Here is a 12449-nt window from a genome sequence, read left to right as displayed (position 1 = left end):
GAATTTTAGGATGGTGGTTTCCAGTAGCTAATTTTAATTTAGCTCCTTTCTCCTCCAGAGGGACATCATCATCATCAAAAAGTGACTGCAACTCACCATGCCACAAAGCAGAAATACACCACAGGAGAGAGGAGGCCAGGGGCCAGAGGCTTGCGAGAGTCCCACAGAGAGTGGGCTCAGGAGACAGCACAAGGCCAGAGACATCCCCTCTCTCATATTTCAAGTAGGGGCTACTTTAGGATTGACTTACAAAACCAAGTTTCACAAGACATGGAAAACACATTCTAATTTCTTAGTTCAAAAGGAAATACATCCTTGAATTTTTTTCCTGGCACATCAACTCAGAAATTGCCCCATGGAAATTTCCTATAATGTGAGCTTTATGCCTCATTGCAAAATCATGTCAGATTTCACCACTCACCTTGTTGATCTCAAGTTCTTTATAACTATCACATTTCAACACCTGCAAGTTTCTTTTTCTTCTGGAAACTTTCAGCAAGAGAGAAGCATGTAATCACCCTGCCCTGCTATACCTCTATCAACACTAGGACTGTGCTGTTTGCTCACACCCATAGATTCTTTCTTTTCCAAATCATATATATAATTGTACTTTGAGATTTATCCTTTGTTCCTTCAGGATTCTTTCTTTTTGTTTAAGTTTTAAATTATTTTCATTTAGTAACACAAAACATCTTGGAATAAAAAGAAAAAAAAAATGGGCAAATTTTTGCTCCCTGAGATTTTCAAAGCCATCACTGGCTCAGTAGATCCCAAGATGAAACACACTCTGTCAAAACACATTCAACAGAGATGGTATTACTAGGGATATGGATCAATTATACAAAGGACCCAGAGGATACCATTGTAGTGAATTCTTCTGGAATTGGTGCATATTTTCACCAAATTGAGTCTTTTACAAACTGCCCACTTCACTCAACAAACTGCACTTCCTGATCCTGGATTATCTGCCCACCGACCACTTAAGTGACCAGAGACTTTTTTCAAGATTTTTAATTGTGCAGTTCAGGAACCCAACTCCAAATTTCAAATTCCATGTGGGAAATACATCTATCTGGCTACCAGGGATGCTCACCCTACTCCCACAGTGTAGAGGTGCTTCTGGGAAGGAGGGGCCCAGGCAGGGACTACATCTCCAACTTCCCGGTGGCTGAGTTAGGGTCAACGGAAGAAGGTGTATAGAGAAGACGTACACCACCTTCAGACATGGCCCTAAGAATGTCCCTCCCATTGCTCACCTTTTATTTTTAACTTCTGCTGACTGGGTACAGGGAACTATGAGGCCCTACTGAAAGGCAGGACTGTAAGATGGGAGGAGTCTGCCTTCTGAAAGACCATGTAGAAGAGTACCTGCCAACCAGGATGTGTGCATTTGACTTTAAGCATGTGGAAGAAGTGACCTTATGCTGTGCTAAGCCAGTAAGGCTTAAGCATTTATCTGTTTTCAGTCAGTGTCTACATGCTGACCACTATATCTTCCTATACTAAGAGGATGTTAGGAGCTCATGAAAATTCAATCCCAGGCATCAACTTTGATTTGACAAACTGCTTGACTAATCCCATCCCATCTCCTCCCCTACCTTCAGTATCTCAAATCTGTAATATGTAAGTGCCCTGCCTAATGCAAAGGCTTCCTGGCCCAGAGAACCTAAACTCTGTAAGGGCGTTTTTATGAGGGACATGAATATGGAATGGGGCTGCTCTCAGTCCCTTGAGAACTCTCACTTCCCACAGCCTAGGAACTCAGACACACTGAATCTCCTTCTGTCAGGATCCCTGCTTCGCTCTGATGAAGTCTTGCAGTCACAGGGCCTCATTTCTCAATGTGATACAGTGTTTCCTGTTACAGACCGGGATAAACCTTCCCTAAAAATTAAAGTCTTTTATATTGGTTTCCTATTGCTGTGCAACAAGTTATCACAAATTCTGGAGCTTAGGCAACACTAATGTATTATCCCAGGTTCCATGTGTCAGAAGTTCAATGTGAGTTAACTGAGTCCTTTGCCCAGAGTCACCAAACTGATTTCAAGATGCCAGTCAGGGCTGTGATCCTTAACTGAGTCTCACTGGCTGGTGGAAAATTTGAGTTCTTTGCAGTTCTACGTCTGAGGCTCTTGTTTTCTTATTGGTTATCCAGAAGCTGCTCTCTAAGCAACTTGAGGCTGCTCTCAGTTCTCTGCCACGGGAATCACATGCCAGCAGCAGCAAATCCTTGACCATGCACCTTCTTTCAAAGGGCTCACCTGACTAAGTCAGACCCACTCAGGGAAACCCCCTATGGATCGATTGAAAGTCAACTGATCAAGGACGACTCCACTACATCCTCTGGACCCACCCACACTCAAGGAGAGGCGCATACAGGGCCTGTGTGTTGGGGCAGAATCTTCCAGGCCGTCTTAAAAGAGTTCTGCTTGCCACAGCATTCCCTTCTCCTTTGTGTTCATTATCATACATTACAACGTAATTGTACATCTTTGTAGCTTTCTCATTATTGTATTGCCAATCCTTGCATAGTACCTGGAAAACAGCTCTTTAGAATTTTTGTTACTGGATTAATTCATTCTTTGGTTGTCTAGATTGAATGTGCAAGATCCCTTTAATTTATTAGCCACGTCTACATATTAGTCTTTTTCAACATGTGTTCATTTTTGTGAAATTCAGTTGGGAAAGTTGTTGTTTTTTTTTTGTTTTTTTTTTTTTTTCCTTGCCATTGCTTCTGATCTCAGGTAGAGAATCTGTTTAAGGACCTACCCAGCTGAGCAGTACCTCCAGGGCTGTTTAGGGTAGGAGTCCAATGGGAAATATATGGAAACCCCAATTGAGCTGTTTAAAGAGGGTTTAATAAAGATACCTGTTACTGTAAATATGGGCAAGGTATAGAGATACCACAGGCATAGGCTGAGTAACAGTCATGCCCATACTACCTCCAGGCTCCAAAGGATGTGGGACATGGGATGGGAGAATTTCCTACTATGTGTGAAGATTATATAGTGGGTTGAGTGGTGCCTACCCAGGATAGGTCTAAATTCTAACCCCCAGATACTGTGCATGAGACCTTATTGAGAAAAAGGGTCTTCACAGTTATAATTAAGCATCTCAAAATGAGATCATCCTGTATTTAGGGTGAGCCCTAAATCCAATGACAGGAGTCCTCATAAGAAAAAGGCTGGTGGAGATTTAAGACAAAATGACACACAGAAGAGAAGATGATATGAAGATGGTGGCGGAGACAAGAGATGCATCCACGAACCAAGGAATACCAAAGATTGCTAGCAGCCACCAGAAGTGAGGAAAGAGGCCTCATTTTCAGATTCCTGGTGTCCAGTACTGTGGATCTCTGCATTTCTATTATTTTGGCCTCCAGGTTTATAGGAAAAGGTCGTGGAGCCCCCTTGGACACCAATACAGGTGTCATGGTGGCAGAACAGGGTCTGGACAGCCTGGAGAGCCCCATCCCAGGAGCTCAGAGTAAAGCCCTCACCTCATTCTTCCCCTTACCTCTGAGCCCTTGCTGGGGTTCATCACTGACCACACCTGCCAGGAGCCAGAGGATCAGGTAGCTCACTGTTGTGCTAGATACCAGGTCAGCTTCCTGGGAGAGAGAGTGAGCCTGTTGAGCATGAGTGGAAGAGGGCTCAGGAGGAACAAACAGGATGCACAGCACATCTCTTTTTCCATCATAGGTAGGTAGGTAGCCATAAATCCTCATTTGTCTGGAACAGTTTAACTTTTACCTGTTGTCCCAATTCCCAAGTTGAAAAGAATTAATTTTTCCCCTTTTCATCCTCATCCAGACTTGGTTAATTATAGGGTCACTTTAGTCATAGGGCCACATCCAATTAGATCTTCATTCAAATGGAGGTGGAAGTTCTGCAGAATATGGTGAGCGAGGCAAGTTACACCATCCTGCAGTGCCCTCTCCCGATTGCCCCATGGTCCTAGGCATTGTTGACAGGTGTATGACAACTTCAGACCTTTTGAACACACTGAACAGGAGCATACCTGCCTGTATCATATACCCCATCATCTCTGCATTTAGCTCTTTTCACTTCATCATGGAGATCCTTAAATCAGGCATCCTGACCTCCCTTGTTTGTCTTAACCCTGCACAATACTCCACAATTAATTTAAACATTGCCTGATTGGTGAACATTTGTCATTTAAACTTCCATGCAAACAGTGCTGCAGTGGCCATTCTGGTGCACATCCCTTTGTATATATGTGTAGACTTCTACTTCTGGGTGGAAGTCTTAAGTAGCTTGTGTAATTGGTCACGTGCTTGTACCCAGCTACCTCCAAAAGGAAGCTAGGGGTTGAAAATGAAAATCTTCCAGGAAAGCTGGGCCTGACAATATGGACCTGATCAGATTGTTGGGAGAGTGTTTTTCAAGGCATTGTTAGGCCTTGTGACAGTTGTCCACTGTAGGTGTCAAGAAGGGGGATTGTTTGCACTCTCAAGTTTGACAAGTGTTGAACTGACTTCAAAAAACTGTAGACCACTTTACATTGCTGTCTATAACTTACCATTCCGTTTTCTCTACATCTTGTTCCACAGTGGATATTATTTTTTTAATGCTTTTGACAATTTCAATAACCTGATGGAAGATCTCATTTTATTGAAATCTGCTTTTCCTCAAAATGGGTTGAGATTATTGATCTTAAGACCTGTGTATTCTAAAACCTATCTGTATCCATTGTCCTGATGTTAGATTTATTTCTGCTGGCCTGTAAATGTTTGAACATTTCAATATATCTGGATATTGATTTTTTTTTTGTGCCTGTTACATATGGTGAAAATATTTCTTTCATGGTGCCTCTTTTATCTTTTTGATTGTGACTTGTAGTTATAGAAAACCACAAGTGAAATGTGTAGTCTTTGCAGAGCTTTTTCTTACTTAAGAAAGTTTTTCATGCCCTTCATTTTAAAATATCTGCCTTTGTCCTTTTCAAAACATTTTAGAGTCATATTGCTAATTTAACCTTTTAACCCATCTATTATTGATTTTTGAGCATTGCACGTTTCTTATTGTGTACGTTTTTATTCTTTTTCTATGTGGGGAGCCAGTTATTTCTCACATTAATTGAAGAGTTCATCCTTAACATGTGCTTCATTCTCACATTCCTTGTTTCTGTTTCCGGAGCTTCTATTATATTATACTATGTTGGGTCTATGATAGTCGCTTGCTCCTACATCAGGCTGTTCAATTCTTGAATTAATTTCATAATGTATTGTGAAAGCTAGAAGTGCAGTACCTTCTGGGAGAAAACAAGTCCAGGCCTCTTTTTTATATTTCTTTCTGAGATATATTTTAGAATAGGTTTGCTGAATTTTGTAAAGGCTATATTGGAAAATTTTAATGAGCATACCATATACACATATATATGAAGATGCAACTAAGTTTTTGTGGAAAAAATTACAAGATACTATGTTGGGAGAATTTCACTAAATATCAGAGGTTTGTTTAGCATTGCAGAAGTAGGATACAAATGACTTGTTGAAAGCAACGAAGAAGTGATTTCTGAGTTTCTTCATCATTTCCCATGACAATATTCAATATGGCAATAAAAAAAATGGGAGCTCAGAAGACAAATAATGGGAGAAAGCCTAGGACCTAGGTGTAATGGGGAAAGAAAGAAAGATTGTCCCGGACTCTACTCTCACCAGCACCCATAATGCACGCTCTAGCCAGGAGTGTGGAGAACTGTCAGCCCACCCCGGAGGATCTGGGGGTACAGATCAGGGTGAGAAGCACACACTGTTTAGGAGGACTGGAACAATTGCACTATTCTTCGTGAACACTGGGTATCCACCCCATTCCTACCCATTTTGTTTTCTAAATCAGTCACATCCCCATTCTCTGCAGAGAAGTCTTTGGAGCCAAGGAAACAAAGCAGAGTTTTGACTTTCAGACCTACAAACTTAGGTCTCTGTCCTGTCTCTGACCAGCCATGAGTCTGCAGTCAAATTCCCCTTTTGGAGTCTTTGGGTTTTCATATGTAAAATGGAAAGTCTATATGGCATACCTCATGACTAGAATTTACGGTAAGCAATGATGTAAGAATAACAATTCTAGTCAGGTCAGTGAAGTTTATTGTACACATGGTCCTGAAAGAGTAGGCATGCTGTTTATACAACGCGTGCTTTAGACTGTCGATACCTCCTGAGGGTTTGCAAAGGAGTCAGTCAGACCATACATTTATAAGACAGAAAGAGAGACCTAACTGGAAGTAATTAAGACTTTATTAATAGTCCATTGTAACTGATATTCTCAAACATGCAGAGGAAACTAACAAGAGTATGAAAAATGTTTTGCTAACTAGAGAGGTCTAACACTCAGGTCGTGAGGCAAAAACCTTCCCAAGAGAAACAATATGAGACACAGGACAAAAAGGCTATTTACAGCCTTGGTAAAATGACAGTCAATTTGGAGGAATTGGTGATGAATCCAGATTCAAGGAATATATGAGAGTTTTCAGGATAGGGGACCTCTTGTTGGTGGCAGTATGAGGGAATTTAATGGTGGCATGGAATAACAATCAATGCATAAGGAAATTGTGACTGGCAATGGGTTTTGTTCAGAGTGTTATTTGTCAGACTTGAGTAGAGGATCTAGTAAATAATCCAGTCTGTTCTGGTGGGGCTGATGGTAGGTAATCAGGTAGCTGAGCACTTTGCTTTGACTGAGTGAGAGATCAGAAATGAGAAAGTGTCATTCAGTGAATGTTTGCTTTATGACAGCTTTATGACAGCCAAGATATGAAAGTATTAATTCTGACTCAATGTATAAATTTGAAACCATGCTGATCGACCCAAATTAGAACATACACACACACCTATAAGATGCTGATCATTTCATCTAGGCTGGGTAGGTGAGTTGGGCTATATCTGCTTTGTGGTTGCATTTGGCAGAATCAATTGGTTGATCAACTAAAATACCCGCCATTGAGTTCCCATTTGTTCTTTATTCCTGTTAGAACCTTGATGCATCCCTACTGCACTCTGCTCTTCTCTTCAGAGGCCTCCTGTATTCTCTTCCCACCATGGCTGTTTCTTACATGTGGCCCTGCTCTTTCGGGCCTCTTATTCCTCTCCCACTGTCCTCATTCACAGCTTCCCCTTTGTTACTTTTCCATGTTATTCTCTTCCTATGTCATCAGTAACGAGAGGCTCAGTGACAGACAGGGCAACAGTTGGGGATCAACTGTTGTCCTTTGGGGCTGTTACCTTCATTGGGGAGCAATGAGTGTGCCACCCATGAGGCTGAGAGGGCCCATGGTGGGGAGGAAGGGGTGGAGTATGTGCCAGGCATTCTAGGCCCGGCTCAGGGTGAGCTCTTTGCAAGCAGAGGAGCCTGGTCTTCCTTCTCTGGCTGCTCCACTTCCTGCAACAGCCTGTTCAGGGGTTCTGGACTGCTCTCATGATACGGAGCTTCTTTGGACTCCGTCATCTTCAAGCTGGGACAGTAACAACGATGCCAACAGTAAAAGAAGCCATAGATTGCCAACAGGCACAAGGCATCAAACATCACATGCCAGCAGAAGAAGGTGGTGACAAACATGAGGTCACTCATGTCATCATCCTCCCAGGGGTAGCCAGAGACTGGTCCGTACAGAATAAAGCCTGCCTGCATCAGCCAGGAGCCCATGATCACAAACAGAAAAGTCTCCATCATCCAGAGGTGAACCATCTCAGGAGTCCACAGCTCTGCAGTTAACACCAGCAACAGCAGGAATACCACCGAGATGAGCAGGGAATGGACTTGCAGCTCAATCCCCGATGACTCCTTAACATGTGATACCAGCAGCAGCAGGAGCTCATAGGAGGACAGGGCCAGGGCACCTTTTTCTAGGGCCACACACCTCTGAGGCAGCACGTTCTTGCTTATGACATCTCCACAGCCGTTGATTATGAGGAGGGTGAACATGGTGAGGTGCTGCCAGTCTTCGGGGTACATAAACCTCGGTGGCAGCTTCCCGTTCATCAATGTCATCCCTCCTTCAGTGCAGTTATTGACATAAATTATGAAAAAGGAGCCAGCCACTATCTCCAGCAAACCTTCGCAGGATATTTTCCACGGTCTGGCCCACCTCCCTTTATTCTTGGGAGGGCACAAAGATCGGAGTGAATCATTGGCTATCACTATGGCCTTATACAGTCCATAACAGAAGAGAAATAGCCCTGGGTAAACGTGACCATTGAAATTTCCCATGAAATTACTGGTCTGTCTGACTAAGGAGTTAGGAACAAAACTCAGGACTTCTCTGCCCTCCTTTCCCTCACGGGCCCCTCAAGTTTTTAGTACTATGCAGAGCTAACTTCTTCCTACTTTTATTATCTCTCTCTGCCCACTGCACTCTCCCACAGAATGGAAAGTTCTGGACAGGAGCCTACACTCCGTGTGAAAGGAGTCTCATTGTTCCATTCCATTCTGGAACACTGGGTACTAACTGACTTCTGCCAAAGAAGAAAAATGAATATTTCTGAGTATGCACCTGTAGGAATATGTGCTCTTAGGAGTGCTACCTGGGGACCCTTTAGGAGCTTCTGGTGACAATTCATGGCTTATTTCCTTCTGCCTATGTCCAGTTCTCAGAGACTGGAGAGATGCCTGATCGTGGAGAAGATCAGCTTATGTACAAATTTTTGTGCAATCTTTAAGACCTCTTTTCATATCTTGGGTCATACACTGAAGACAGATATATTCTTTATGGACATAAAAGTTATTAACATGTGGTTTTGTGTTCATATGTGCAGATGCTGAGTTCCTTCTTGGTCTAATTCTTCTGTTACAGACAGATTTTGGAGACTACCAAAAAAGCTGATTGCCTCTCCCCCAGTCTCTCTCCACTGGATAATAAATGAACCTAAGAAGCCATCTTTTGAGATCAATTTTAGAGTATTATGGTGTAATTTCTTATTAAAATGTGGATATAGGTATGTGAGGCAAGTATATCCAGTGAGCTGCTTATATTTTAATGTGAATTAACTCCTCAACTTTATTCTCTTCATCTAATACTTACAGGTAAAATGAGTCCTGGACATTATATGACAGCCAACTTCATATGAGAGATTGCATCCAAGGCAAGAATTTTCATTTTCCTAAATAAAATTGCTGGTAAGTATGGTATACAATGTATTGTTTTGATACATGTTGTGAAATGATTAGTGTAGTCAAACTAATTAACATCTTTCACCTTATATAATTGCTTTTTGTGGTGAGAACACTTAAGATCTATTCTGTCAGCAAATTTCAAGTATATAATGCCTCATTATTATTCTTAGTCCTTCTGCTATTAGCTCTCTAAAACATTCATCCTACATGACTGAAACCTTGTACCTTTTGACTAAGATTCCTACCATGTCTGCTTCTGGTAACCACCATTTGTTACTCTCTGCTTCTCTAAATTCAGCATTTTTAGATTCCACATGTGAGATCATGCAATCAGTATATTTTCATTCATTCTTTTTTTTTTTTTAAAGCTTATTCACTTAACATAGTGCCCTTCAGGTTCAGCTTGATCCATGTTGTCACGAATGACAAAATTTCCTGAATACTATAGTGTAGTAATTTTCTAATGCAGGCTCTGTTGATGGCCAGGTTGCTCCTGTATTTTGGCTGTTACAAATAATGTGCCAGTCAACCTGGGAGTGCAGATGTGTCGTCTGCTGACTTCATTATGGATATATGTGGAGAAGTAGAATTGCTAGATCATATGGTAATCCTATTTTTGATTTTTTGAGAAACTTCCATACTATTTTTCAGACTGGCTCTTCCAATTACATTCCCACCAATGGTGTATAGTGGTTTCCTTTCCTCCACATTCTCCCCAACACTCATTATTTTTTGTCTTATTTATTTATTTTGTTGTGGTTGTTTTGTTCTGTGCTGGAGATTGAACCCAGGGATGCTCCACAAATGACCTATATTCCCCACCCTTTTACATTTTTGAGGCAAGGTCTTGCTAAGTTGCCCAGGCTGGTCTTGAACTTGTGATCCTCCTGCCTCAGCCTCCCCAGTAGCTGGGATTGAAGGTGTGCACCACCATGCTTGACTTGTCTCTTTTATAAGAGCCATCCTAACATGTGGGGTAATACTATCTCATTGTGGTTTTGATTTGCATTTCCCTGTTGGTCACCTTTTCATATACCTCTTGGCTATTTGTCTGCTTTGGAAAAATGTCTGTGCAGATTCTTTACTCATTTTTTAAAAATTTATAAATAATAGAAATTTACTTCTCATAGACTTGGATGCCAGGAATTCCAAGATCAAGGTGCCAGAAGATTCCATGCCTGGTAAGGGTTGCTCTCTCTGCTTCCAGGATAAGTTGCCTTGTTATGGTATCCTCACATGGCAAAAGATGGAAGTGAAAAAAGAGAGGAACATTAATTCCCTTCAGCCCTTTTATAATGTTGCTAAATACACCTCATGACTTAATCGCTCTTCTGAAGGTCCCACTTCATTTTTAAATATATTTTTATTTCTAATTGACACATAGTAATTGTACCCGTTCATTAGGTACAATGTGCCATTTTAATACATGAATACAATGATCATACAATGATCATACAATGTGTAATGATCAGATCAGGATAATTGGCATATCTATCAACTCAGACATTTAAAAATCCTCTTTACTAGCTGTTTTGAAGTATTCAAATGAAGTATTGTTGTCAGTCATGGCTATCCTGCAATGCTATTCTTCTTATCCAATCCTACCTGTTAACACTCTGCACCCATTAACCCTCCCTCCACCCCATTCTTCCTGATACCAGGTTCTGGTAGCTACTATTCTGTCTGTAATTCTTTAAGATCAGCTTTTAAGTTTGTGAATGCATTTGTCTTCCTGCATCTGACTTGTTTCACTTGGCATAATGTTCTTCTGTTTCATCCTTGTTGCTGCAAACAATGGATTTTATTCTTTTCTACGACTAAATAATATTCCATTGTGTGTATACAGTGTATTTTTATTTTTCATTCATCTGTCCACGGCCACCTAGGTTGATTCTGTCTCCTGGCTAGTATGAATAGTGCTGCAACAAACAAGAGAATGCAGACATCTCTTTGACACACTGATTTAAATTCCTTTGGCTATATACCCAATAGTGAAATTGCAGGATCATACGCTAGTTCTATTTCCAGCTTTTTAAGGAACCTTCACACTGTTTTCCATAATTGCTGAACCAATTTACATTTTCACCAGTAGTATATAAGAGTTCCCCTTTTCCTCATCCTCACCTGCATTTTTTATCTTTTGTTAATAACAATTCTAACAGTGAGATAATATCTCATTGTGGTTTTGGTTTGCATATATCTGATAACTGGTAATGTTGAGCATTTTTTCATATATTTGCTGGCCATTTATATTTCCTCTTTCAACAAATGTCTGTTCAGGTAATTTGCTCATTTTTAAGTTGGATTGTTTATGCTTCACTGTTGAGTTGTTTGAGTTTCTTGGATGCTCCAGAAATTAATCCCTTGTCAGATGAGTTAGTTTTCAATTTTTTCTCTAATTCTGTAGGCTGTCTCTTCACTCTGTTGTTTTTTCCTTTGTTATACAGAAGATTTTTAGTTTTAAGGGATCCCATTATCAATTTTTGCTTTTGGGCCTGTGCTTCTGGGGTCATATCAAAAAAATAATCTACCCAGATAAATATTCTGAATTACTCTCTCCATTTTTTTCTTCTAGTAGTTTCATGGCTTCGGGTCTTATATTTAAGTCTTTGATCTATTTTGAGTTGATTTTCATATAGGGTGAGAAATAAGGATCTGATTTCTTTCTTTTGCATATGGCCAGTTTACCTGGCCTGATTATTGAAGAGATTTTATTTACTCCAATGAATGTTCTTGCTGCCTTTTTTGAAAATCAGTTGGTAGTAAATGTGTGGGTTTATTTCTGAATTCTCTATTTCTATTGGTCTATGTGTCTGTGTTTATGCCAGTACCATACTGTTTTGGTTTCTGCTGCTATTTAGTACATTTTGAAGTGAGGTATGATAACACCTCCAGTCTTTTTTTTCCCCCTTTTCAGGATTTTATTGACTATTCAGTGTCTTTTGTGATTCCATACACATTTTAGTTTTTTCCTATTACTGCGAAGAATATCTTTGGTATTTTGATAATTGCATCAAATCTGTAGATTGCTTTGGATAGCGTAGATGAGTTAAAAATATTAATTCTTCCTTTATAGGCACATGGAACAGCTTCCATTTTGTGCATTTTTCCTCTTTGATTTCTTTCTTAAGTTTTTGTAAATTTCATTACAGAAATTATTCACTTGCTTGGTTACATTTATTATTAAGTACTATTTTGTAGTTGTTATGAATGGGATTTCTTTCTAATGATTTCATTATATGTTTATTTTCTATCCCGCAACTTTTCTGAACTTGTTTATCAGCTCTCACCATTGTGTGGTGAAGTCAGATTTTTCTG

General features: G+C 40.4%; 1 protein-coding gene across 1 annotated transcript; it reads right to left on the bottom strand.

Annotated features, from left to right (window-relative positions):
* Positions 1-7340: 7340 nt before the first annotated feature.
* Positions 7341-8228, bottom strand: LOC124962429 (transmembrane epididymal protein 1-like). Its single transcript, XM_047521757.1, has one exon. It carries the CDS (start codon positions 8226-8228, stop codon positions 7341-7343), a length of 888 nt encoding a protein of 295 aa, XP_047377713.1.
* Positions 8229-12449: the final 4221 nt, after the last annotated feature.

The sequence above is a fragment of the Sciurus carolinensis genome, chromosome 12 (assembly GCF_902686445.1).
Source record: "Sciurus carolinensis chromosome 12, mSciCar1.2, whole genome shotgun sequence".
Taxonomy (NCBI): domain Eukaryota; kingdom Metazoa; phylum Chordata; class Mammalia; order Rodentia; family Sciuridae; genus Sciurus; species Sciurus carolinensis.
The sequence above is the reverse complement of the archived record's forward strand: the minus strand, read 5'-3'. Positions and strand labels throughout refer to the sequence as shown.

What these genes read in the sequence shown, in the direction of transcription:
- LOC124962429 (XM_047521757.1), bottom strand. Translation starts at nt 8,228, where the DNA reads ATGGGAAATTTCAATGGTCACGTTTACCCAGGGCTATTTCTCTTCTGT.